Raw genomic sequence first — 27,595 nt, forward strand, 5'->3', positions numbered from 1 at the left:
ATGGGATATTAAATTACTTGGTATATTTTATCTGTATATATTGATAAGTTCTATGGGTTTTTCCATATCCAATTAATTATGGTGAAATGGATTAATGGTTTTTAATATTAAATTGACCTTCCATTTCTGGTGTAAACCTGATTTGGTCCTGCCTTGGTTTACTTGGGGTAAATCTGACCTTTAATACTTGGCATTACCTGTTTTTTTTTTTTTATGTTGGATTATTTGGTTTGCTCGCAGATTTTAAAAAAGGATTTTCATATGTTTGGTCATGAGTTAGACTGGTCTGTAATTTTTTTATTTCCTGTAATATGCTTCTCTGGTTCTGGTGTGAAGATTATGCTAACTTCATACAAGGATTTGGGAAGGATTCCTTCTTTCCTATTCTTAAAAAAGTTTGTGTAATCTTATAATCAATTTGTTCACTGTTTTGTAGAATGCTTCAGTGAAATCATCTGAGCCCAGGAATGCTTGAATGAAAGTTGTTTATTTTTTTAACTAATTATTTAATTTTTAACAGTTTTAAATTTTTTCTTGTGCCAACTGTCACAGTTCATATTTTTTTGCAAGAAGTCTTCCATTTAATTTAGGTTCTGAAATTCATTGGTATATAGCTCAAAATTCTTGTTACTGCTTTTAAATCCCTGCTCCATCAGTGGTTATATCCCATTTTCATTCCTAATATTGTATATTTATTTTCTTCTTCCTTTGTTCTTGCTGGATAATCTGTGAATTTTATATCTTTTAAATGAATCGATATTAATTGAACTTTATTCAGTTTCCCCCTTTTTACTGTATCTTTTTGTATGGATTTTTTCTAACTACCTTTTTAGTTATCGATTTCTAATGTTGAGCTCAGAGAATGGGGACTCTGATATTTATTGCTTGAAGTTTATTGAGCTCTCTTTTATACGGCCTGATATTCATTTGTTTTCTGATGGAGCATTTAGTTCTATACCTGTCTATTAAATCAGCTGTTAATTATGGCATTCGGTTCTTTTATAGCCTTAGTCTTTTTATTGAAGTATAATTGACATACAATATCCTATTACTTTCAGGTGTACATCATAGTGTTTTGATACTTTTATATGTTATGAAATGTTCCCCATGTTAAGTATAGTTACCATCTGTCACCATACAAAGCTATGACAGTATTATTGACTATATTCCCTATGTTGTACTACTTTATTTTATAACTGGAAGTTTGTACCAAGATCCCTTTTTCCTATTTCCTTTACTCCCCAAGCCCTCCTCACTCTAGCAACCACCAGTTTGTCTCCTGTATCTGCGTCTTTTTCTATTTTGTTTTTCAGATTTCACATATAAATGAAATCATATGCTATGTGTCTTTCTCTTTTTGATTTATTTCACTTAGCATAATATCCTCTAGGGCCATCCATGATGTAGCAAATGGCAAGATCTCATTCCTTTTTATGTCTGAGTAGTATTCCCTTGTACATATATATAACATCTTTGTCCATTTATCTATGATGGACACTGAGGTTGCATCCACATTTTGGCTATGTATATGATGCTATAGTGAACATGAGAGTGCATATGTTCGAAATCGGGGACAGTGGTACTTCCAACTTTGTTCTTTTTTCTCAAGATTTCATTGGCTCTTTGGGGTCTTTTGTGGTCTCATACAAATTTTAGGATTCTTTGTTCAAGTTCTGTGAAACATTCCATTGGTATTTTGATAGAGATTACACTTAATCTTTTGATAGATTTGTGTAATGTGGACATTTTTGCCATATTCTTCAATCCATGAGCATGGTATATGTTTGCATTTATTTGCATCAACTTTAATTTTCTTCATTGGTGTCTTAGAGTTTTCAGAGTATTGGTCTTTTACCTCTTGGTTCAATTTATTCATACATATTTTATTCTCTTAATGCAATTGTAAATGTGACTGCTTCATTTCTCTTTCTGATAGCTCCCTTTTGTGTAAGAAATGCAATTGATTTTTATATGTTTTTAACTTATTTTTTGATTCTAATAGTTTCTGGTGGAGTTTTTAGGGTTCTCTCTCTATAATATGTCCTCTGCAAATAGTGACAATTTAGCTTCTTCCTTTCCAATTTGGATGCCTTTTATTCCTTTTTCTTGCCTGATTGACATGTCCAGGATTTCCAATGCTATATTGAAGTGGTGAGATGGGCATCTTTGTCTTATTCCTTATCTTTGAGAAAAAACTTAACAGCTTTTCACCATGATGTTAGCTGTGGACTTTTCATATATGGCCTGTATAATGTTGGGGCACATTTTTTATACCCACTTTGTTGAGAGTTTTTTTTTTAATCATAAATGGATGTTGAATTTTGTTGAATGCATTTTCTGCATCTATTGAGATGATGATCATATGATTTTTTTTTTTGGTAATGTGGTATATCGTGTTGTTCAATCTGCAGATGTTGAATCATTCTTGCATTCATGGAACAAGTCTTAGTTTGCTAATAGTTTGTTGATAATTTTCACATCTCTGTTGATAAGGGGTACCTTGTAATATTCCTTTTTTTTTTTTTTTTTTTTTGGTGGTGGTGGTCTTGCCTGCTTTTAGTGTCCGGTTAATGCTGGCCCCATAAAGTAATTTCATTACTTGCAGTCCCTTTATTCAGATGTTTCATTTCCTTAGGATTCAGTGAAATGTTGTGTTTATAGGAATTTATCCACTTGTTCTCAGTTTTCCAATTTTTTGGTGTATAATTGTTTGTAGTAGTCTCTTTTGATGTTTTGTATTTGTGTGATGTCACTTACAAATTTTCCTCTTCTGTTTTTGTTATTTAAAGTTCTCTCCCTTTTTTTATGAGGCTGGATAGAAGTTCATCAGTTTTGTTGATGTTTTCAAAGAATCAACTTTTAGTTTCATTGATTTTTTTTTTTGTCTCTAGTTCTTTCCTTTCTTCTCTGATCTCTGTTATTTCCTTCCTTCTTCAAACTTTTGGCTTTGTTTTTATTTTTCTAGTTCTTGTAGAGATAAAGTTAGATTATTTATTTGGTATTTTTGTTTGTTTCTTGAGGTAAGCCTGTATCACTATGAAGTTCCCTCTTAGAACTGCTTTTGTTGCGTCTCATAGATTTTGGAAAGTTGTTTTTCCATTTTCATTTGTTTCAAGGTATTTTTTTATTTCCATTGGTTGTTTAGTAGCGTATTTGCTTTTGACATGTGTGGGGTTTTTTTTCAGTTTTTTTCTTAAAATTGATTTATAATTTTATACATTGTGGTCAGAAGAGATGCTTGATGTGATGTTACTCTTCTTGGATTTATTGAGGCTTGTTTTAAGGCCTAACATGATCTATTTTGGAGAATGTTCTATGTGAACTTGAAAAGAAGTATATTCTGCAGCTTTGGATAAAATGTTCTATATCTGTCTATTAAGTTCATCTGGTCTAATGAGTCATTTAAGACAAGTGTTTCCTTACTGATTTCTATCTGCATGATCTACCCATTGATGTAAGTGGACTGTTAAAGTCCCCACTATTATTGTGTTACTGTCATTTTTTCCCTTTATTTCTGTTGTTATTTCCTTTATTTAAGTGTTTCTATGTTGGATGCATAAATATTCATGAAAGGTATATCCTCTTCTTAGTTTGACTCTTTTATTGTTATGCCCTTCCTTGTCTCTTGGTACAATCTTTGTTGTAATTTTTTTAATGTTTATTTATTTTTGAGAGCGGGGGAGAGAGAGAGCATGAGTTGGGGAGGGACAGAGAGTGAGGGAGACCCAGAATCCAAAGCAGGCTTCAGGCTCTGAACTGTCCACACAGAACCTGAAGTGGGGCTCAAATCCACGAACTGCGAGATCATGACCTGAGCCAAAGTCGGATGCTTAACCTATTGAGCCACCCAGGCATCCCACAGTCTTTGTTTTAAAGTAGTTTTTTTTTTCTGATATAAGTATTGCTACCACAGCTTTCTTTTTGTTTGCGTTTGCATGAAATAGCATTTTTCATCACTTTACTTTCAATCTGTGTGTGTCTTTACATTTAAAATGAGTCTCTTATAGGCTACTTACAGGCTACTTGGGTTTTTTTCTGAAATCCATTCAGCCACTTTATATCTTTTGTTTGGAGAATTCAGTGCATTTATATTTAAAGTAATTATTGATAAGTTTGTGCTTATATTTTTGTTATTTGTTTTCTGGTTGTTTTTGAGGTTTTCTGTTTCTTCTCTGTCTTGTGGTTTGATGGTTTTCTTTAGTGTTAGGTTTGGGTTCCTTGGTCTTTATTTTTTATGTTATGTTTTTGGCATATTTTACACTTTTTAAATTTTACGTATCCCTTAACTACTTATTGTACTTATAGTTACTCTTACTGTTTTAGTCTCTAACCTTCCTACTAACTTTTTAAGTAGCTGATTCACTGCCTTCATCATATAGTTGCCTTTACTGGTGAGATTTTTGTTCTTTCATATGTTTTCTTATTTCTATGTATGGGGTTTTCTATTTAAAGAATACCCTTTAACATTTCTTGTTGGGCTGGTGTGGTAATGATGAATTGCTTTGGTTTTCACTTGTCTGGGAACCTATTTACCTCTCTTTCAATTCTGAATGATAATTTTGTTGGGTAGAGTATTCTTGCTTATAATAAGTTTATCCCTTTCAGCACTTAAAATACATCCTGCCAGTCTCCTCTAGCCTGAAAAGTTTGTGCCTAAAAATCATCTGACAGTCTAAACTGGTTTTTCTTCTATGTGACTATTGTTTTTCTCTTGCTACCTTTAAGATTCTTTGTCTTTAATTTTGCCACTTTTATGATAATATTTATTGATGTGAATCTCTTTGGGGTTATTTCGTTTGGGGCTCTCTATGACTCCTGGGCTTGGATGTGTGTTTCCTTTCCCAGGTTAGGGAAGTTTTCAGCCATAATTATTTCAAACACGGTTTCTGTCTCTTTTTTTTTCTGCAACCCCTCTAATGTGAATATTATTACACTTGTGGTTGTTCCAAAGGTCCCTTAAACTCTTCTCATTTTTTAAGTTGCATTTTGTTTTTGCTATTAAGATTAGACCCATTCTTCTGTATCATCGAGTCTGCTGTTGATTCCCTCTAGTGTTTTTCATTTCAATTCTTGTATTTGTCAGTTCTCATCAGTTGTGTCTAATATTCTCTCTTTGTTGAAGTTCCCTTTTTCTGTTGAGTTTGTTGAGCATCTTTGTGACCATTTCTTTGAGGTCTTTATGAGGTAAATCACTTATCTCCATTTCATTAGAGTCCCTCCCTCCCACCTCCACCCCCCCACTGGGGTTTTATTTTGTTCTTTTGTTTGGAACATGTTTATCTGTCTCTTCATTTTGATTTTCTGTTTTTTTTTGTTTTTGTTTTTGTTTTCTGTGAATTACACAGAACAGCTCTTTCTTCTGGTCTTGAGTAGCCTCATATACATAGACTGCATGTGCTTGGTGGCTTTTGCAGGTTGGCTGGAGCCGGAGCAGGTGTGGGCTGGGGGCTCCTGAGGGTGCTGTACCAGGGCTGCCGTGGTGGAACAGCTGGGGTTGGAGGCCTGGGTGTGCTGCGCCGTGTGGTGCAAGGGCCACCCTGGTGCTGCCCTTCCAGAGTGGCTGGAGATGGAATGGGTGCAGGACACAGGCGTCCGGGGGCATGATGAGCCAGGGCCTCATTTGGGGAGTAGCTGAAGCTTCACTGGACATAGGTTGGGGGTTAGGTCTCTGTGATATGCTACACTGGGACTGTCTGAGCAAGATGGCTGGGGCTGGAGTAGGCATGGGCCACAGGGATTCTTGGTGTGATATGCTGGATCTGCATTGGCAAGACTGTTGGGTTGGGTGCAGGCCAGAAGGTTCACAGATCATGGTATGCCAGGGGCTCCTCGGTGAGATGGCTACTTTGGGTACAGGCAGGTGAGTGCGTGTGTAAGTTCCTGGAACACACTACACCTAGACTTTCTTGGTGGGGCAGCTGGAGCTGCTATAGACCAGGGGCCTGGGGCCTGCAGGGATGGACCTAGCAGGCTGGCTAGAGTCCCTGGTCGGTGTTCCTTCCTGCATTGTTAAGATGTATGGAGAACTAAGAAATGACGCTCTCAGGCATCTTTGACTTGGGAGAGCATTCTAGCAGTCCCTCCCCATTTGGTGGATACTCTAGAGTTACTAAATGGATTTCTTTCACTTAAAGTCTAGTTGCCTTTTAAGCTGCTGTTTTTTGTCTGTGCCCCGGGGCAGGTGAATCTGCCTGCAGGTCCCTCATTAAGATCCCTCCTTAAGTGCAGGTGGCTGCATTAGGAGGTGTGGTCCATTTGTTGTTGGGCAGAAGCTGTTCAGTTAGCCCTGTTTTTCTTCAGGAGGAATTGCTGTATATGGAGGTAGAGAGTCATTGTGTCCATGGGAGGAAATGAGTTTAGGGTCTTCCTACCCTGCCATCTTGGATCCTAGCCTTACTCTTCATTTTATCCCCCTGTTTGATTTATCAGAGAGGTCTGCTTTTAAACATCTCCCATTATTATGGTGGATTTATCAATTTTATCCTGTAGTTCAATTTTTTGCTCTTTAGGGTTTGGAGTATGTGATTAGATATAAATAAACTTAACATTTTATGTATTTATTTAAAAGTTTATTTATTTTGAGAGAAAGAGCACACAAGCAGGCCAGGGGGAGAGGGAGAGGGAGAATGAGAGAGGGAGGGAGAGGGAGAGAGAGAGAATCCCAGCATGGAGATTGACATGGGGCTGGAACCCACAAACCATGAGATCATGGCCTTTGCCAAAACTAAGAGTCAGACACTTAACCGACTGAGCCTCCCAGGTGCCCCAAACTTAAATTTTTAAATTCACTTCTTGTAATTTTTTTGTATTTTGTTCACTCCTATATCCATAGTGTCTAAAACATTGGTTAGCACATAGTAGACTATAAAAAAATGTTTGTATGAATAAATAGAACTTTTGATCAATACATATGGTGATTCTATGAATCCCAGTGATTTCTTTTGTGTAAAGTGTATTTGGTCTGAGACTAACATAGCTATAACAAAACCTTGATTTGCATTTGTTTGATACAAATTTTTCTGTCATTTTTCCTTTCATTTTTTTCTAAACTCTTCTGTTTTTAGATATATCTTCTATATATCAGGTGCCTCAATCTTAATTTTTAGTATCTAATAGTCTCTATTTTAAATAGAGAGTGTAGCCCATGTATACTGACTATGACTACTGATATATTTGGATTATTTTCTTGCTACCTTATTTTTTTTCTTTTTATAAATTTCTTAGTATTACACATTTTTCCTTTAAATCTCTTTCCATACTTTGCCTTCAACTAATTTGTCTGTTATATATTCTGGTACAGTTCTTATAGTGAATGTGCAGGAAATTTTAAAATTTTATGTCTAAATTTAATAAATATGTATTCTTCACCTCACATGAAACAAGGGGCTTAGAATGTTTTAAATCTGATCGTTCCAATCTTGACCTATATGCTTTTGCATTCATGAATATTAATTCTCAATTGGCTTTAATAGTACTACAGATAAGAGAGTAAAGCTTTTGTTTTGCACAATTAATGTTAGTTTAAATTAGCCCATGTTTACCATTTTCTGTGCTTGCGCATTCCCTTTTCTATCTCAGACCTTCCTGATAGGATAATTTTCTTTCTTGCTGAAGCACATATTTTAGAAGTTATTTCAGTGGAAGTCTGCAGACTCTCCATTTTTGTCCAACAATATCTGTATTTTGCACTTGTTCTTGAAAGATAGTTTTCCTGGGTTTCAATTCCAGGTTGACTATTATTTTTCTCTGGGTGCTTTATAGATATCATTCAATTTTCTTTTGTCTTAAACTGTCGCTCTTTATAATACAACTATCAATTGAATTCAGTGGTTTTCAAAGTGTTGCCTCTAGACCAACAGCATTTATAATGCTTTGGAGATTATTAGAAATATATTTCTTCAGCTTTATTCCAGACCTACTGAATCTACACTCTGCAGCTGAATCTCAGGGATATGTGTTTTAAAAAGTCCTACATGTGATTCTGATGCATAGTGAATTTTGAGACCCACTGATATAATTGTTACTCTTTTGAAGGGGAAAGTGAATTCATCATTTATTTATCATCATTTTTAAGGTTTATTTCTTTGTCTTTGGTGTTCTCTAGATTATGATGAGTCTAGGAATTTATTTATTTATTTTGATTAAGATTTCCTGGGCTTCCTGAATTGAGGGATTCATGGTTCCATTGGTCTTGGAAAATTATAACCTGTTATCTCTTTAAATATTCCTTATACCCTTTTTTCTCTACTATGTTCGTCTGGAACTTCAATTAGACTTCTTTTGGACCTTCCACCTTACACTATATGTTTTTAAGTCATTTCCCCTATCTTAGGTATCTTTGTGACCTTTACTGTATTTGGGGTAATTTCTTGAGGTATGCACCAAAGATGTGTATTTGTTTCTGATAGAGGCACTTTAAGTGTGATTTACATCTTGGGTTTTCGAACGACATAGGTAACATGGATTGTGCCCTCAAACCCATATGAATTGAGATTGTGTTAGAAATTCTCATGGGAGTTTTTTTTCCTCCATCACCTCCTCCTCCTCATTCTGCTTCATAGTGAGCCAGGGTCAACACTTGTATTCGTATCCTACACCCCAAATTTCTTGCATTGGTTTTCTTAACAAACCCATCCACTGAGGTCATTGCCTTTTGAGGGTCTTGGCTTTCCTGGAGATTCTGAGCTTAACTCATCTTGATGAGGCCTAGTCTTTCTCTTTTATCTCCTGTACCCATAGACGGTAAAAACACTGCCAGAGACCATCAAAAGATGAGCAAAAGCTAGCTTCTGGTATGAGTTTAACCTGTGGATTTTGGCTTTTTTTTTTCCTTTTCTGCCAATTAAGGAATTAATGTATTGATCAATTTATGATCAATGATGGCTTGATAGCTCAACTGTCAGGAGAGTAAGTTAATTTTATTCAGCATTTTGTGAAATACTGTATATACTAAGAGCGTTTTCTCTGGGTGTCTTCTCAGCCTTCTTACCACACATTGATATCACTTCAATTGCTTATTCTAACTCCTCTTCTCAGTATCTATATTCTTCATTGAGTCTCCTGGGCCTATTGGTCCTGTGGGTCTGGGCACTCAGCAGATAATTTGGAGAATTCATTTGCTCATAGGCTTAGGAACTCAGATGGTAATCGTGTTCAAATGGCCTACGTGGCCTGTAGGAGTTTTGTCCAAAAGATCCAAAGCCTGGCTTCCCCAGAGTGTCCTGGCCGGAGATAAACTGGCAGCCAACTTGTAGGACGTGGCCTTTTGGGGGCCATGCCCCCCTCATTCTCCCTTCTATCTCAGCTCAGAAGGGGCAAGCCCACATGTGTCACTGAACCACAAACAATACAGGCTACAGGTCAGTAATGGTGGATTGGGGGCAGCAACACATTGGGTATAAATCTAGTAATTATAGTACTCACAGATGTGGCCCCACGGTTTAGAAATTCTCTCTGCTCTGTATGTCACAGACTCTAGAGTGGAAAAAAAAAAGAACACAACTAATACAGTACAAAATAGGGGTACAGAAAATATTTTTTCAAATGCATGAGTTGACAGTGATATCCTAGAGCTTTGGGACTTTAACTGGAGGTTCCAGTCCAGGATTGGCCCCCGCTTTTTATTCTTTTTCATAGTTCTTTCAAGATGGGTTTTGCAAATTGCAGAAATATAGACTTGGTACTTGCTGTTAGGAGCTTATGGTGTATTTGGTTCATTCCCCAAGTATGCATCAGCCAAAAGGCCTAGGGCTGTGTTTTGGGGGTTGATGGAGAAATGACCCCTTCTGATGGTTTAAAGGAACCATACAAGATGGGTAGTATATCACCTGAAAGATGTCAGGAGTAGACAAGTATAGAGATGGGAAGAGGTGTAAGTATTCCAGAAACAGAGAAAACTACTCCAGGCTACAAGTACAGCAGGTTGAGGGAGAAAGGATCAATATGGAAAAGGGGGTCAGGGCTCACAGTGCTGGTACATTGAAGGGAAGTTGTGCAGTTTAAGTATTATGTATTTAGCAAATGGGAACCACGGACTTTTGACCAAAAATGATGCAGAATATTTTCATGTTAAATCCGTAGACAGGCCCGATATTTATGTTGGGGTAGGAGGGTTTCAGGTCAACCCTAGAATTCTCCTGGGAGTCGATAGGTACAGTTGGTTTCAGATGAGGAGGGACTGTCTTGTGTCAGGAGTGGATGGCTGTCCCCCTTGGCCAGCTGGCTGTGACATTATGTACTGTTATTACATGAAATGTGATTCTGGAGAGTAGCTTCATTGCTGTTGGTTAACATTAGTCAGATCCTAAATCCTGGCTTGGTGCTCATCCAAAGTGCTAAGATCCTTTGTTGGGGAACTATTTGTTAAAGTATAAAACGACTCAGGAATTATTCTGCACAAAATGTCAAGTGGCAGAATAAATAACCATTCCCCTCATTAATCCCTATGGGCAGCGTCTGTTTGAGAGCTTGGCTTTTCCATAATGAAAATATGTCAGCCCTGAATATATATTTGCGCTATTGAGACTGAACAGTGAAATGAAATGAATTCTCCACTCAGCCACAAGTGAAATATGGCAGTTTGTGGTGAACGAGGCACCGCGTGCTGTAAAGTTGAGATCTGGACTCGAAGAAACCACAGGGAGCTCAGATCAAGTGGGAGAGGGGAAGGCAGCGTGTGATTCAAGTGTGAAGCAATCCCAAGCAAAATTCATCTTAATCCACCGCATTTAAAAGAGAACGCTCTGCCACACAGTACAGAAATATGTGTAAGAAATATGTGAGGCTTTGTTGTCCTTGAAGCCACAGGAATCAGAAAGACCAGGGGTGAGGGCTGGATATGCAGGAATGGTGCCAGTGAGTACAGAGTCCTGAGGCCTCAGAGACCGGCCTGCCCAGCCCATTTGTTGTGCAGGTGCGAAAGCTGAGGCCCAGAAAGAAAGAGGCCTACCTAAGCAATCACTGTGAGCCAGTGAAATTCTTCATTCACAATAGCCTGCACTGGGACTAGCCTGTTCCCGCCACACTGAGCCCAGGCTGCATAGCCCTCTGTCTGTCCTCTGCTCTAGCGTACAAATCATGAATTTGAGGCCAAGGACTGATCGCATCATCAGACAGCACTTCGTACCTGGTCGTTGTTCATTGTTGCAAACTGACGCATTGCCAGACCTTCTTCTGAGGTCCAGGGTGTCTATTTTGTGTGTGGGTGTGTGGTTTTTCCTTTTATTTTACCTAACTATCCGTATTTCATTTTTGGACTGAGAGTATGCCGTCCAACATCGTAACAGTTGCGGACTTGGGCTTCCGAGAGAGCCCATCGTGAGTGCAAATCCTCACTCTGCCATCTGCTGGCTGTGTGACTTTAGGGAAGCTGCTTGACCTCTCTGTGAAGTAGAAAGAGTCATTATATCGACCTACAGAACTGTTGTAAGGCTTGTCTGAGATAAAAAGGGATATAGGTTAGCGGCTCATACCAGTCACCTCATGATAAGCTGTAATGTGTTGAACTACCTGTGTTTGAGATGCACAGCTCTGTGTTTGAACGTTACTGCTCTTCTTAGCTTGTAAAGATGGTTCCAGTCAGCTTTCTTCTAGTGGGAGAAGAATGTGAGCTGGTTAGGAGACTTCAGTTGCTATCCTCATTGAGTTTTGAAAATGAGCACAGATGACTAAAAGCTGAGGAGAAACTGCTGAGAGTCCTGGATTCAAAAGCCACAGCAACAGTATTGCTCAGGTCTCTATTTTAAGAACCAACCAAAATTTCCATAAGCTCTATCTCAGATTTTAATTAGGTTCATTGTTTCTTTTGCCAGAATGTGATTAGTACTACAGGTTTTAGAAATTAAGCTTAGGTTTACATGAATAGAGTTCATGAATAGGTTCACATGAATCGTGAAAAATAAGCAGGAAGAAAACACTCTTTTATATAATCAAATGATCCCTAAGGCTTTTTTTTTTTTTTTTTTTAAGAGAGAAAGGAAAATGGTGAATGGAATAGTAAAAACAGGAATATCAGGAAAAGAGGATAGTCTTCTGGTTTGGGAGAACATGCCTTAACAGCTATTTAGAGTCTCAAGACCTGTGGTTGATAAGATATGCAAATCATTATTTGGTATCCGATTTACCATCCGAATTTGTAATCCTCAAACCTGTGAGCAGTGGAACTCACTGACATGATGGATTTGTGATCAGTAGTCCTACACAAGCCCACATGTTACAGGATTCCATTTATATGAAATATTCAGAAACGGCAAATAAATTTCTAGACACAGAAAATACTTTGGTGATTTGCCCGGGCTCAGGGAGCGAGAGAAGAAGGAACGATAGCTGGGCATGAGGTTTCATGTCAGTGTCCTGAAATTAGACACGATACGGTTGACAACTCGATAAATTTAATGAAAGTCACACTTAAAACGGATAAATTTTATGCTAAGTAAATTATACCTCAATGAAGCTGCTAAAAAAAAATCAGCCTGGATGAATTGATGGAAAAAGTCAACCTTTGTGAAGGTATTGATCAAATGTCATCCTTTCTGTGAGGTCTCTTCTGTTTTGTTTTGTTTTTGTTTTTTTTTTTTTTTTAAATCTTTCCAGGCAGAATTAACTCATCAGTATGTTTTTGTTCCCATTACCATGGGAATAAGAGAAAGATAAGACATCTCTTAGTTTTTTTTTTTAATGTTTATTTATTTTTGAGAGAGAGAGAGGGGGAGACCGACCACAAGTGGGGGAGGGGCAGAGAGAAGGGGACAGAGGATCCTAAGCAAAGCCGGCTGTGCACTGATGGCAGTGAGCCCGATGTGGGGCTTGAACTCACAAACTCAGGAGATGAGCCGAGCCCAAGTTGGCCACTCAACTGACTGAGCCACCCAGGCACCCCTCTTGCTTTTTTTGATGTCAAATATATAACATTTAAACATAATTTTACATATAAAATTTAGACATAAAATTTAGCGTTTTAACCATTTTTAAGAGTACCATTTAGTGGAACTAAGTATATTCACACTGTTTTGCAACCATCACCACCACCTTTCATCTCTAGAACTTTTTCATCATCCCATACTGAAACTCTTTTTCCATTAAGCCCTCAATTCCTATTTCCCCTGCCCCTAGTCCCTGGTAACCTGTAGTCTACTTTCTCTACGAATTTGGCTATTCTGGGTACCTCCTATAAGTGGACTCATATAATATTTATATTTTCATGTTTGGCTTATTTTGTGTAGCGTAATGTTTTCAAAATCCGTCTAAGTTGTAGCATGTATCAGAATTTCCACATGTTCTTAATCCACTCATCTACTGATGGATATTTGGATTATAATCATCTTTTGCCTATTGTGAAGAATGCTGTTATGAATATTGCTGTACAATCCAATCAGCTGTTCAAATCTCTTATTGCAATTTTGGGGGCATATACCTAGGAGTGAAATTTCTGGATCATATGGTAATGCTGTGTTGAATTTTTTGAGGAACCGCTATACTGTCTTCCGCAGTGGCTGCCACATTTTATATTCCCGCCTTCCACTTTCTTTACCTTCTGGCCAAAACATGTATTACTGTTTTTATTAAGGCTCTCCTTAATGATATGAAATGGTATGTATCACTGTGGTTTTGACTCGGATTTCCCCAATGATTAGAGATGTTGAGCAGCTTTTTATGTGTATATGGGTCATTAGGATGTATTCTTTGGAAATGAATACTGCACATGTTCTTTGGGAATATGGCTATTTGTTTTGCCCATTGTATAATTGGGTCCTTTTTTGTTGTTGTTGAAATGTAGGTGCTCTTCATATATTTTGGACGTTAATCCCTTAGATATGATGGCAAATATTTTTCCCATTGCATGGGTTGCCTTTTCACTTTGTTGATAGTGTCACTCAGTAACACAAATGGTTTCTGCCTTTTGGTGTCATATTCAAAAAGTCATTGCCAAATCCATTGTCACGAAGCTTACCTCTTCTGTTTTCTGTCAAGAATTACATGGTTCTTGCTCTTAAATTTTGGTATTTGATCTATTTTGAGACAAGATTTTATGTCTCAGATAAAGAACCCAACTTTATTCTTTTATAACTAGATGTCCACTTTTCCCAGCACCATTTTGTTGAAAAGACTGTTTTTTCCCCATTGAATAATATTGGCATCCTCACTGAAAATCATTTAATCATGTATGCAAGGGTTTATTTCCGGGCTTTGTATTCTATTCCATTTTTCTCTATATCTGTCTTTATAATGGTATCACATTATTTTGATTACCATGGCTTTTTGCTACATTTTTATATCAGAAAGTATAAGTCCCGCTTGTTTCTTTTTCAAGATTGTTGTGGCTAATCAGAGTCTCTTGGATAAGTTCAGTCCTACATATTTTATTCTTTTTGATGCTATTATAGGTGAAATTGGTGTCTTAATTTCCTTAATTTCCTTTCCAAATTGTTCACTGTGTATAGAAACACAGCTGAGTTTTGTGGGTTGATTTTTGTTGTGTTTTTTCTTAACTTTATTTATTTATTTAGAGACAGTGAGTGAGCATGAATGGGGGAGGGAAAGAGACAGAAGGAGAGAGAGAGAATCCCAAGCAAGTACCACACTGTTAGCGCAGAGCCTGATATCGGGCTCGAACTCAGAACCATGAGGTCATGACCTGAGACTGAGCCACCCAGGCTCCCCTGTGAGTTGATTTTGTATTCTACAATTTTGTTGAATTATTTTATTCTAAACTTTTCCTGTGGAAACTCTGGAGTTTTCTGCACTTAAGATCATTTCATCTGCAAACAGAATTTTACTTCTTTCTTTCCAGTTTAATTGTCTTAGTTTTTTTTCTTGCCTAATTGTTCTGGCTAGTACTTCCAATAGTATGTTGACTAGGACTGGTGAAAGTTGACATCCTTGTTTTGTTTACGACCATAGGGGACAAGCTTTTTCATTCATCATTGAGTTTGATGTTAGCTATGGGATTTTCATACGTGGACTTTATTACATTGAGGTAGTTTCCTTCTGTTCTTAGTTTATGGACTGTGTTTATTTTAAAAAGTTAAATTTCATCAAATGTTTTATCTGCATGAGTTGAGATGATTGTGTGATTTTTTTTTTTCTTTCATTCTGTTGATGTGGTACATTATGTTGATTGATTTTATGTGGTGAAACATCTTGCATTTAAGGGATAAATGGTTTGATCATGGCTTATAAATCTTTAATATATTCCTGAATTTGGTTTTCTAATATTCTTTTGAGGATTTTTGCCTGAGAGACTGTAAGGAATATTGGTCTGTAGCTTTCTTGTAGTGTCTTTTTCTGGTTTTGGTATCAGGATAATGCTAACCTCATAGATGAGTTAGGAAGTATTCCCTCCTCTTCACTTTTTTGGGAAGAATTTGAAAAGGACAGGTGTTAATTTTTCCTTAAATATTTGTTAGTATTTACCAGTGCACCAGTCTGGTCCAGAGATTTTATTTGTTGGGAGATTTTTGATGCCTTTACTTCTTATAGGTTGATTCAGATTTTCTGTTTCTTCATGATTTGGTCTCGGGAGGTTGTGTGTTTCTAGGTATTTGTCCATTTCATCTAAGTTATTCAATTGTAGGCATACAATTGTTCATGACACTCTCTCATAGTACTTCTTATTTTTATGAAATCAGTAGCAATATCCCCCACTTCTATTTGTAATTTTAGTAATTTGAGTCTTCTCTCTTTTTTCTTAGTCAAATTAACTAGATTTTGTTAGTCACTTTTGTTAATCTTTTTGAAATGCTTTTATTTTTGTTGATATTTTGTATTTTGTATTCTTTAATTCTTTAATTAGATTCTTCTAATCTTTTATTTCCTTCCATTTGCTACCTTTAGGCTTACTTTGTTGTTCTTTTTATAGTTTCTTAACTTGTAAAGTTAGGTTGTCTATTTGAGATCTTTTAAAAAAAATAATCAGTATTTGGAGCTATAAATTTGCACTCCTAGCATGACTCTCATTGCACACTGTACATTTTGGTATATTTTCATTTTCATTTGCCTTTCCTTTGCAATTTTTTATTGGACTCATTGGTTGTTTAGGAGTGTGGTGTTTGAGTTCCACATTTTTTTTTAATTTTCTGGTTTTCTTTTTGCTACTGATTGCTATTTTCATTCTGTGTGATCAGGAAAGATACTTAGTATGATTTCATTCTTTTAAAATATGTACAATTCGAAGTCTTAAAACAGTAAACCTAGTTTTACACCTTCATATATGGTCTGTCCTGGACCATGTTTATGTGCACTTAAGAAAAATGTGTATGTGTCTGTTAGGTCCAGTTAACTTAAAGTGTTGTACAAGTCCTCTCCTACTGATACGCTGTCTGTTTTTATCCATTATTGGAAGTGAGCTCCTGAAGTCTGTAGTTATTATAGAGCTGTATATTTCAACTTTCAGGGGTGCCAGTGTTTTTCATTTATTTTGGTGCTATGATTTTTGGCAAATATAGGTCTGTACTTGTTGGATGTTTTGGTGAATTAACCCTTAATAAAGGAGACTCAATCCCACTTTCTCTCCCAAGGAAATAAACTGGGGTCTGACTCATGGACACTGTCTCCAGCCCTCCAGATGGTTACAAACAGAGCAGGGGCAATTACTATTACCTAGCTCATATAGCTAAAAGATCATTAAAGCACTGTGTCAGGCCTTTCATTTAGGGAGGGATAAAACTTACCAAATGGCCCGAAGGATGTTTACTGGGAAAAATTTGTCATGGACAGTTCAGCAAGTAGTATCAGCCTGTGAAGTATGTCCTTAGAAACAATCCTCTCCGCCACAAACTTGCTCTCCCAGGCAATCAAGGAACTGAAGGCTATCCAGGGAAGACTGACGGTTAGGTTTCACTCGTATGCCAAGGTCAAAGGAATTCCAACATCTATTGGTATGGGTTGATACTTTTACTAATTGGGTAGAAGCCTTACCCTAAAAAAATAAGGTTCTCCCCTTATGAAATCCTTTATGGGCACCTTCCCCCCATTATCAAGGGCCTAGGAGGGATCTAAATGAGATAGGCAATCTCACCCTAAGGTAACAGATGCAGACCCTTGGCTCTACCCTAACCACTTTACACCACTGGGTTAGGGAGCATTTATCTGTGATTCTGACCACAGACGCTCACCCCTTTAAACCAGGAGATGCTGTATGGGTAAAGGAATAGAATGTCCGACCCCTAAAACTCCTCTGGAGGGGCCCATCCTCTGTTACTTTGTCCACCCCTAGTGCAGTAAAGGTAGCCAAAGTGGGTCCCTAGAATCACCAGAACCAAGTGAAGTCAGCATCTCAAAACTGGGAGTGCATTCCTGATCCATCCATGCTGTGCAAGGTGACCGTTACAGAAGAAGCGGTCTACAACTTTAGAGGCTCTAGGAGACTGCAGCCCAGCTTTAGTCACTCTGGAGGCCGACTAATACACACGGCAGAAGCTTGACGAATCGATGGTCTGATGGATCAAATAGACTGTCCTCATTTTTTATACCCATTTCCTTACTGGGATGCACTGTCACCCCTTGTTTCTCACTGTTGTTGTGGTTCTTGCTCTACTTTTTGCCACGGGATTGGCAGAGGCCGCCCCGGCTGGCTGGGAGTGTGGCAAGAGGTTTCTGTTACACTCGCCTTCCTTTGGTGGATAGGATGCTTCATTGGTATTGGTTGCTTCTAATCTGGACCCCTTCTGTAGACCTAGGTTCCTCATCATGTGACCCATGTATTCGCATAACCAGGTCAGGCCAGGGAGTCACTTGGTCCTTACTATACCATACCCACTTCTCATGCCAGGGAAAGGTCCTGCAGACCTCAGTACACTAGAAGACCATCTGTTCTATCTGCCAATGGGAGAGTCAACAGACTTGTATTGACCCGCACTACTTCCCAACAGAAGAATGGCTAGATGTCTGGAGTCACCCCAAGTCAGGCACCACCGGTGTGGGCTGAGCAATGAACAAAATTCAAACTACCAGTCCAAGCCAGCCGTTATCTATATTCTTTGATGTATGTACAGCCACAGGCGACACATTGCCATATGGTTTGCCATGTGGAGGTCTGGCATGGGAAGGAGGGTACCAACTCTATGCTGAATACATGTGTGAGGGGTCTGGTATGTGTGCTTCCTGGCCCTTGGCACCGAATTCCTCTTCCTTATTGGAGCCGTGTCACATGGGCCACCTGGCAGACTAAAGACAAAGCAGCCCTCCTCCGAAAGGGCATGGCTGTGTCAAACTGCCAATAGGGAACCTGTAACCCTGTAAATTTTACCATCCTTGACTCAGGAGTTTCAAAATGGAAAACCAACTACCAGATTAGTACACTTATCTATGGGTTGGGCACAGACCCAGGAACCTTGTTATATTTTAAAGAGAGTTACAGTCACACATAAGGCCATAACCCACCAAGTCTTTCACTCCTTTTATGAAGAAATGGAAATCCTCCCTCTTCCTGTTTCTGTCATGATGAAACATCTGTTTCTAGTCATAGCAGAGACTATAGTTCAGACTCTAAAGTTCTCTTCTTGTTATGTATGCAGGGGAACTGACATGGGGGATCAATGGCCACGGGAGGCTACCGGATTAGATCCCCATGAACCTTATAGTGGAACAGAATGTGCCAGTCCTACTACTAGGGTTTGGCTCTCAAAACCTCAATTATTGAGGAAAAAAACCGCCTTACCCGGTGGGGAAGGAATCTTACCATCTCTGTTAGAAGCTTAACATGCCTAGCCCAAAGATTTTATAACTCAACCACCTAAGAAACCCAATGGTGGGGGTCCCCAGAGCACCTTCAGCCAGATCCCCACCCCTTGTCTAACTTCTCTCATCTCTGTGAGGCCTAGGACAATGCCGATGCAGCCATTGGACAGTGGGCCCCAGGTGGACTATAGTGGATATTTGGAAGGACAGCCTATACAGTACTTCCCTCAGGCTGGTCCGGGTCATGTGTGCTGGGAACTATTCGTTCATCGTTCTTCCTGCTACCACTTGCTAGAGGTTAACATTTAGGAGTCCAGGTATATGGAGGCAGGGAGACTCAAAGGAAATGATGTGTCCTACAAATTGGCAATTGGAAGAATGATGAATAGCCTCCTGAACATAGAATCCAATATGATGGCCCTGCCACCTGGGCAGAGGATGGGTCCTGGGGCTACCGCACTCCCATTTATATGCTAAACTGCATAATCAGACTCAAATGATAACCAATGAGACCCCCCAGAGCTCTTAACTTACTAGCCAGGCAGCAAACCACAATGTGCAATGCCATCTGTCAAAACCGCTTGGCCTTAGATTACTTGCTTCTGAGAGAAGAGTTCGTGAAAAGTTTAACCTGAGAAACTGCTGCCTACAGATAGATGAGGAAGAAAAGGTCATAGAAGAGGTCACAGGTCAAAAAAGAAAGGTTGTTCTTGTCCCAGTCCAGACCTGGGATGGTTGGAACCCCAGGGAGTTATTTGGAGGATGGTTCCCAACTCTCGGGAGTGTCAAAACCTCCTAAGTATTATTCTCTTGATTTTGGGAGCTTGCTTAATCCTACCTCACCAATCTCCCCTGGTTACATGGTTCGTCTCCAGCCTCATTGAGCCAATGGTTGAAAGGAAAACGGCCGTGCCTGTGATGATGTTATGGAAATTTAAACCTCTAAACCAAGATGATGGTCTTTGACCCAAATTAGGGGGTCTGAGCATCAAAGGGGGGAAGGTGGTAGAGCCCCTCCCTAAGGAAGGCAGCATGGCCCAACCAATTCCCATACACGTATGTAGAACTCTGACCCGACTCTGTGACTTGGGACTGTGTCCAGTCAGACTCTATGTTTCACCATATATGGGAGCCAAAGAGGTAGAAATTGCATCCAATGCTACACTCCACTGCGCTTGGACCTCAGACTTTTGGGGTTTTGGCCCGTTGAGCCCCTGCTGGCATGAATACCACTGTTTTCTGGAAAGAAGAGCTTTGGTGTCCCGCCTGTGTGAGAATCCTGCTACCCTCTCTGAAATTTGAGTTAGGTAACCCAGAGACCAATCCTTTAAGCAGCCTCCAGACAGGTTATAATATTGCAAAAAAAAAAAAATGTTGTCTTGTGGTTTATGGAATTGGGAATTGGGCTGCCACCCGCTCTAGATACAAGGCCAGGCTGCACTGGGAAGAGAGTGGTCTAGGGCAAGTCAAGACATCCTGAAATGTCCTGCCATTTTGAATGTGGCTTTTTGTTGATTGGGTATTAAGTTGGATCCTACAGGCTTTTACTTTTTTTACAGAGATCTTATTTATTTAAGTTTTCAGTGTTTTTAAACACTGGGTGAATGAAGCCTTTGGAGCTTCTTATTATGTCATTTTGCTTCATCTGTTACTTTTGAGGCTTTCATACTTGATGAGGGAATCAGACATGATACAAAGCATCGTGTTGGAAATACACACAGGGTGCTAGAGGAGAAGAGCGATTGAGAAAGGTTCCCAGGGAAGTAATAATCGAGCTGAGTCCCCTGGGAGTTCCAGGTAAAGACACTATCAAGAACACAGGCAGAAGCTTGAGAAGGGTGGAGTGCTTAGAAAGAAGTGAGAATTTGGGAAGCGAGGAGTGCAAGTGGACAAAGAAATACAGAGAAATCGATTACAAAGGAGCTTGTTTGCCAAGCCACGTAGTTTATATATGGTCTTGAAAGGGAAGAGAAGCCTTGAAAATTAGGGTAGTGACACGATCAGATTTTCCTTTAGAGTAAATTACTCTGGCAGCAGCAGCATGCTGGATGGATCGGAGCTGGATAAGGATACAGCACGGTCACTAGTGAAAATATTCCCAGGAACATTGAGAAAGATGATGGTGGTCAGAATCATGACAGTGGTGGTAAGAAAGCGAGGAAAATATATCTAGAAAGATGAACAAACAGAGGCTAGTGACTTACTCGAGCTTGGGAAAGAAAACCAGAGATGCTGGTGCCATTCCTGAAGTCAAGGAATGTAGGGAGAGAAACCGCGAAGAGAAATCTGATGGATTAATTTTAAATCATGTCAGACATTGTGGTAAGTTGCCTTTGTTGTTAGAAGAAAGTGAAACATGGGGATGAGGCTGACGCCCCTGTTGGCTATCAGACACAATCCCAGTCCTCCTCTTAGAAGTCACCACCGCCGGGGTCCCTCGGTGGCTCAGTCAGGTGAGCATCCAGCTCTGGATTTCAGCTCAGGTCATGACCTTACAGCTGGTGAGATGGAGACCATGGAGGGCTCTGTGCTGACAGTGCGAAGCCTGCTTGGGATTCTCTCTCTCCCTCTCTCTCTCCCCCTCCCCCATTCCTGCTATGTGTCTCTGTCACAGTAACACTACCACCAGCTTAGTGTGTGTTCTTTCAGGCCTTGCACTGTGTATTTCCACACTCCCCCTAATTCCTTTTAGATACCTAATATAGTCTATATTTTATACACCCCAATTTTTTTCTTCACACAACTGATAATGTGGACGTTTTTCTCACTCAGTGCATATGAAGTTAAGTCATTCTTTTGACTGTTGTGTCGTATTCCAGACGAGTCACCCATCGGGCCCATTGATGGATGTTTAGCTTTGTCCCAGTTTTCCTGTTCTAACAGTGATGTTGCAGTGGATATACATTTCTATGGTTTTTTTTTTTTTTTTTTTTTTTTGCAAATTATTTGATTTTTCGCCCTCTACTAGTTACTCAGAAGTGGAATTGCTGGGTCCTACGGGGTATGTTCTTATTTTGATAGTTGTTGCCAAACTGCCCTCCCTGTGGGTGCTGTGACTGCACAGTGTGCAAGGTGTTTATACCACATTCTCATCAACATGTATCATGGCTTTTTTTTTTTAATTTTTTTTTTAACGTTTTATTTATTTTTGAGACAGAGAGAGACAGAGCATGGACGGGGGAGGGGCAGAGAGAGAGGGAGACACAGAATCAGAAGCAGGCTCCAGGCTCTGAGCCATCAGCCCAGAGCCCGACGCGGGGCTCGAACTCACGGACCGCGAGATCGTGACCTGAGCTGAAGTCGGACGCTTAACCGACTGAGCCACCCAGGCGCCCCGATGTAACATGGCTTTTTAAAGTGAAAAACGAGATAGATCATGGCTTTGTTTCTCTGATCATCCGTGAAGTTAGGCATGGTTCCCTTGCCATTTGTCTGTCTTCTGTGAATTCCTTGTTTTCATCGTTTCTCCATTAGTCTGTTGGACCTTTGGCTTAGGGATTTAGGAGTCAAAAAATATTTATATCCTAATCCTTCATCTGTTTTATGTCACCGGTATCTTCCTTAGTCTCTTGTTTATCTTGCCAGTTTGTTTATGATGTTGTTAATTTGGATGGAAAAAATGTATCAATCTCGTCCTTTATGGCTCAGGTTTGTTAGAACAGCCTTGCTGACTCTTGCTGTCATGGGCATAACCGCTCCGTTTCATCTCACCTTTTTCATTTTTTAAGTTATCAGTGGGAAATTCTAGAATTATGTAAATGGAAAGTGATGTCTAAGAATGGAGTGGCGGTCAAAACACACACTCAAGATACAGACTGGGGGTTCCTCAGAGTAGAGGAGGTGGTTGAAACCAACGGCAAACAAAATAGTGTCCAGAGAAAGCATGTCAAGTTAAGTTCACAGAGCAATCAGGTTTTATTCACACTTGTATTCCTAGAACTGAATGTGGTGCCAGCCTCCAGTGGCATTCGTCAATACAACATCTATTCATCTAAAAATCTATAAATAAATCTGTAAAGGCCCGTTGAGTGAATACATCTTAAAATCTTCCTCTTTCCTTGAATCAATTTGTCAAAGCAAATCTTACAAGCGGGTAAGCATTGCGAGAAGGTGCTGTGACCTTTTGGCTTACCTGTATCACCAAAGCTGGACACTGGCTTCTAGTTCTCATTCCTTTGGTCCTGCCCTTTAAATGAACCGAGGTGGCATCTGTGAAGTCACAGCTGGAGGAGCAAGGTGATATTTGACCTGCACAACTGTGCTGATTTGAGATGAATTTGGAGTGTGTCCATGAATGCCAACATCTCTTTGCTGTATCCTGTAACACCCCTAGAGTATTCATATTGGTCATTGTTCTCCTGACATTAGTTATTTTGTGGATTTATGAAGCGCCTTTCCCTGAACTGTCAATCTACAAATTGTCTGTAAAATCTACTCTGTGGGGTAAAGGAATGGAATTATTCATAAGATAGTTTCTACCTCAGCTCAGGGTGAAATTACTCACTCAGGGTATAATTAAGTCATAGACACACTGGCCTGAATGTGGATAAAGGTGGAAAGGAGATAATTCCTGTTCCAATTTGGGTGCTTTCTGATGTTTGACGAGCCTCTGGTGGGTTAATCCATGAACTGTGGAGAACTCAGAATTCCCTGTAAAGGAGACTGGGTTGTTTTTTTTGTTGTTGTTTTTTTGTGTTTTAGTTTCAGGAGAATTGGAGAAGAACTGACAGGGGAGGGAAGGAATAGGCAGAACTGGAAAAGCTTAAGGTTGTAAACAGGAAGACAACACTGAAATCCGATAGGTCAAAACTATGTAACAAAGGTAAAGTGCAGAAAAGTGGAAGCAGCAAAAATAAGGGTTAGGTGTTCTAGACTGAGTGGACACAGATTGTGCTGAGAGGGGCCAGGACAGGCTCGACCACAGCAGGTATTCTTCCCTGCCATGTACAGAAGCACAGGAGAGGTCGGCATTGGCAGTCCCCTTTGCCCCTACTGTTTGTTCTCCGGAGAGCGGGTGTGGACATAGCCAGGTGAGTTCACATGCAAGATAAGAAAATACAAATACATTCAGATGTTGCAGACAAATTAAAATTTATTGAGACAGACAGAAATGCACCTACTTAGGACTACAGTTAAAGCATTTACTATTAACCAAAGAGTCGTGTTCACATTCCAGATAAGTCTACGTGGAAAAGCATTCAGAATTTACTAGATTTTTCTACATCACTATTTCATCTACAATAGGGACAACAAAATGACACTCAGGATTTGGTGGGCTCTCATTACAATGCTACACATTGAACAGGGACAAACATCAGTGACTTTGAGAAAAAGGTATAAAAAGACCAAAACCACCCACTGTAGAAAGGGCTCTTAGATGTTACTGTACAATGTGGTCAAGGTAAAAAATGAAAACAAAACAAATGTGAATTGCATTCTGGGAAAAGTAGAGGGGCAGACCTGGACAGACATGTAGTCATTCACTGCTGGGCGTGGGGAAATGGGCATAAAGAAGGGGAAACTGATAACAAAACCTCAGATTGAATATCAAGGTATTCCCATGCCTAGAATATCTGCAGAAACAAAAAGACATTAATATGGCAGACAACTAACTATGGTGGAAGAAAATTCTGGGGTTTAAGTTGGATGCCGAGGAAATGGTATTAAATAAGAGAACCATTTATGGAATAAGAATAAAACTATTTACTAGAGTTTCCAAAAATGAGTCGGTGAGGATTCAGTTCATGAACTGTCTCAAAAAAAGGTAATCGATTATCATGGTATTATTTTTTTAATCAACATTCTTATGTATTCTTAGTTGCTAGCAAAAATGCTCCTGCCCAAAAGGAAGAAATCAAAAATTTCACTTCTAAAGATAAAGTTTCTAAAAATTGTACTAAAGCCCTTTAAAAATCCAGTGATGTCATGCCAAAGTTGAGGCACAAAAAGTGGTGTTAATGTTGGTTGGTCCATTGATTTTGGGTTTCCGGTCTTAGGAGGGCTTTTTATTTAATATCTTAATCAAAATATCTTCTTGGAGTATCTTTGAAAATGAGCATCTCGTTAGCTTACTGGGAACTGACTACAGAGCACACTCTTCTCCATCATTAAGTTAATGCTAAGAATCTTTAAGTGTCATCTTATTTTGACACTTGTCATAAGATAATTAGGCAAATTAAAATCAGTGGTTCTCTGTTCCTCGAAGTTTCTCTAAGTGAAATCAGTTAGTCGATTTTAATTTGTTCTCTTGTGCATTTTTCCAAGCTCAAAGAGACAGTAACAATGGTTTTCTCTGATGGTGTAAACTGAGATTTTTTTTAATGTCTTGATTCTTTTATATACTCTATTATAATTTAGCTGCAATTAAACACCTGTTTTCTAAATTATGATCTTGGTGTTTTGTTCAAGTGAGAAAAAAAATTGAAACAGGGATGATGCAGTTGAAATCCCAATACAGAGCTTGCCTCTGGCCTCTCTATACCTACAGTCCTGGTTGTACCCGTGTATATTAGGCCAATCATTTCCCATCTAAGACTAACTCTAGAGATGATGCCACTTTGGCCAATGCTAGGATTGGAAAATGCTGGTTTGAGGCGGGTTGACAGAGTACAAAGTGTTTTTTTGCCTGAGTTTTATGTGGTTGTCTTGTGGATGGGCTGGAATTCATGATGAACGAAAACAAACAACAACAAAAAAAAATGTGGGCCAGAAAGCCTTGCTGGGTGGCTGATGAGGGTATCCAGGAAGCTGGAAACCAGGTGGAGCAGGAGCTTAAGGGCTGGTACTGAACTAAATGGGACCACTTGAGGACTATTCTTTGGTACTTTGGATCTGAGTCAGCTTTGATAGGGTCAGAAATTCTAAAAATGATAGAGATAATGACCCTAGCAAGTTTGGAGACAGACTCTAATCGTGAACTTACTTCGGGAAAAGAAACACTCATGAAGGGCCTTCTTCACTGGTTTCTTGACATTGGTGCAGGTGAGGTGATGGGGACAGGACTAGCCGGTAAAAATCCAACCCTAGCTTCTCTGTGCTACGATGAAGTTCTTTTTGGCCTCCGTGTGGGATTTTTTACAAAGGATGAGTGGTGGTATAAAATCTGTACAGTTCGTGGACCCTCATTATGATCTGTGGATAGAAATGGGGCAAAAGCAAAACCTTAGATTAAGAATCCGGAATTTTCTTCTGCTAAGGAACACTGTGGAATTGTCTTCTCGGAGAGCAGGGGATATGATATGGAGACATGCCTTGGAAAAAGCCCTTGCGTAGGTAGGGAAGGTGAGAACCTGTGGCGGACAGGATTGTTGCAGCCCGGGGTGGGCTTGGAGCTGAAATGAAAGAGATGGCTTGTGAAGTTGCCCATGTGGGAGTCTCATGGCTTCTGCAAGAAAAGTGATTTAGGCGGACAGAGGCTTATCCAAATCAAAGGGCTTCCAGGAACTCTGCTAATGCATAGGGGAAGGAGCATCCTCAGCCTGCAGGCTGCAAGTGCTGTTAGTGCAAAAAAAGGACTTTGATACACATTTCTTATTCCAGAAATTGTGATCCAGGTCTGGACAGGCTGATAAATCTAGAATTGTTTTTCAGATGAGTTTTCAGAGGATCTTGAAACACTTTTTTCTGAGAGGTGTGTGTGTGCACCTTGTACACGTACAGTCTGTTCTGTACATATTCAAGCATGTACAGAGAGAAGCGTCCAGACACCATTTTTTATTAAGGAAATCAATTCCCCAGAGGAACTCTTGACTAAATTAAGGCTCTTGTTTGTAGGAAGCCAGATAGAGTGATATGAAAACTAATTTTTAGTTATTAACACCCGGGGTGGTGGGGCTAGGGGGGAAAAAAAGTACAGTGTGGTGTGTTTTCCACGACATCTACAGGACACAAGAAAAGCACTTAGACACCGTAAGGCCGGGAACCATGCTGGAATAACCACTGGTGTGGGTAATCAAAAAGCATCTTTGACGTTTACAAGGTGGGGGCTCCCTGCACTGTCAGAATCCCACATAAATCACATGCTTGTTGCAAAAATCTCATGGGAGGGAAGGGGGCTCGAATTCAGCCAGCCATTCCCCGTCTAAAAAACAAAACACAACACCCTTCTTCCCACACAGCGTATGCAAAACCAGAATGCTCTGGGGACAAGAAGTGGTCTCCCAAACCTCGGGTCGAGTACAGAGAGCAACAATGGAGAAGAGGCCTTGGTGCTGCGGAGTCTTATGAGATACAAACGCAGGAGTAGGAAGTGACTTGCAATTCTGTGTGCACCTCGTGTCCTCTTCCCGGTGGGGACTACCATATGTACCCGACCTCGTCCTCTTTGTCGTCATCCTCGTCCTCATCATCCTCTGTCACTGCCCGGGTGTGCACCCTCAGCTTGCCCAATCTGTCCTTTGGTCCCAGCTCCCGTTCATCCTCCAGGTCGTCTAGCAGGACCACAGAGCCACCACTGCCAAAATCCCCTGACGTTTCCTGCTCCTCTTCTGAAATATTAAGAAGGAAGACAAGATGGAGGATTAGTTTCTCTTTATACCTTATGACCATAAGAATGGTTCCTTCGCATGTGACTCAACTGTAGGGAAAAACCATGCAATTCACTCTCTGAATACCAGCCTGGAGGGACCACAGGCTTTGGGGGCCCCCAGAATTCTTGAGATGCTTCTACCTTCTGGGGTAGAACTGTGGGAGGTTTATCGAAGTCCCTCTCTGCCTGCGACAGTTCCTGACTGTTACAAAATGTTACCCAATCTCCTGCTCATGGTGAGTCCCTGCCACTCCGGAAGCTAGCTACGCATAATCACGTGGGCTTTATTCACGTCACCATTGTAAACTTGTTCGCTGTAGACCACGGATAGGTCTTGAAATTTCCCCGCCCAGGGCTTTATTCAGTCAGGACGTGCAAGCCGTCATGGTGGGG

General features: G+C 39.8%; 1 protein-coding gene and 1 long non-coding RNA gene across 2 annotated transcripts in view; one reads left to right on the forward strand and one right to left on the reverse strand.

Annotated features, from left to right (window-relative positions):
- The window catches only part of LOC124515941 (uncharacterized), a 252,499-nt gene that overhangs the window by 210,135 nt on the left and 14,769 nt on the right, over positions 1-27,595 (forward strand). The gene's annotated exons all lie outside the window — the stretch shown is intronic.
- The window catches only part of SPOCK1 (SPARC (osteonectin), cwcv and kazal like domains proteoglycan 1), a 514,360-nt gene continuing 513,644 nt past the window's right edge, over positions 26,880-27,595 (reverse strand). The window contains exon 10 of the mRNA XM_047085004.1: positions 26,880-27,161. Within this exon, the coding sequence (XP_046940960.1) occupies positions 26,971-27,161 (191 nt within the window). The 3' untranslated portion in view covers positions 26,880-26,970. The remainder of the gene's footprint in view (positions 27,162-27,595) is intronic.

The sequence above is a fragment of the Lynx rufus genome, unplaced genomic scaffold (genome assembly GCF_022079265.1).
Source record: "Lynx rufus isolate CCGP_SWC_20201006 ecotype Redwood Valley unplaced genomic scaffold, mLynRuf1.p SCAF_1, whole genome shotgun sequence".
NCBI lineage: Eukaryota > Metazoa > Chordata > Mammalia > Carnivora > Felidae > Lynx > Lynx rufus.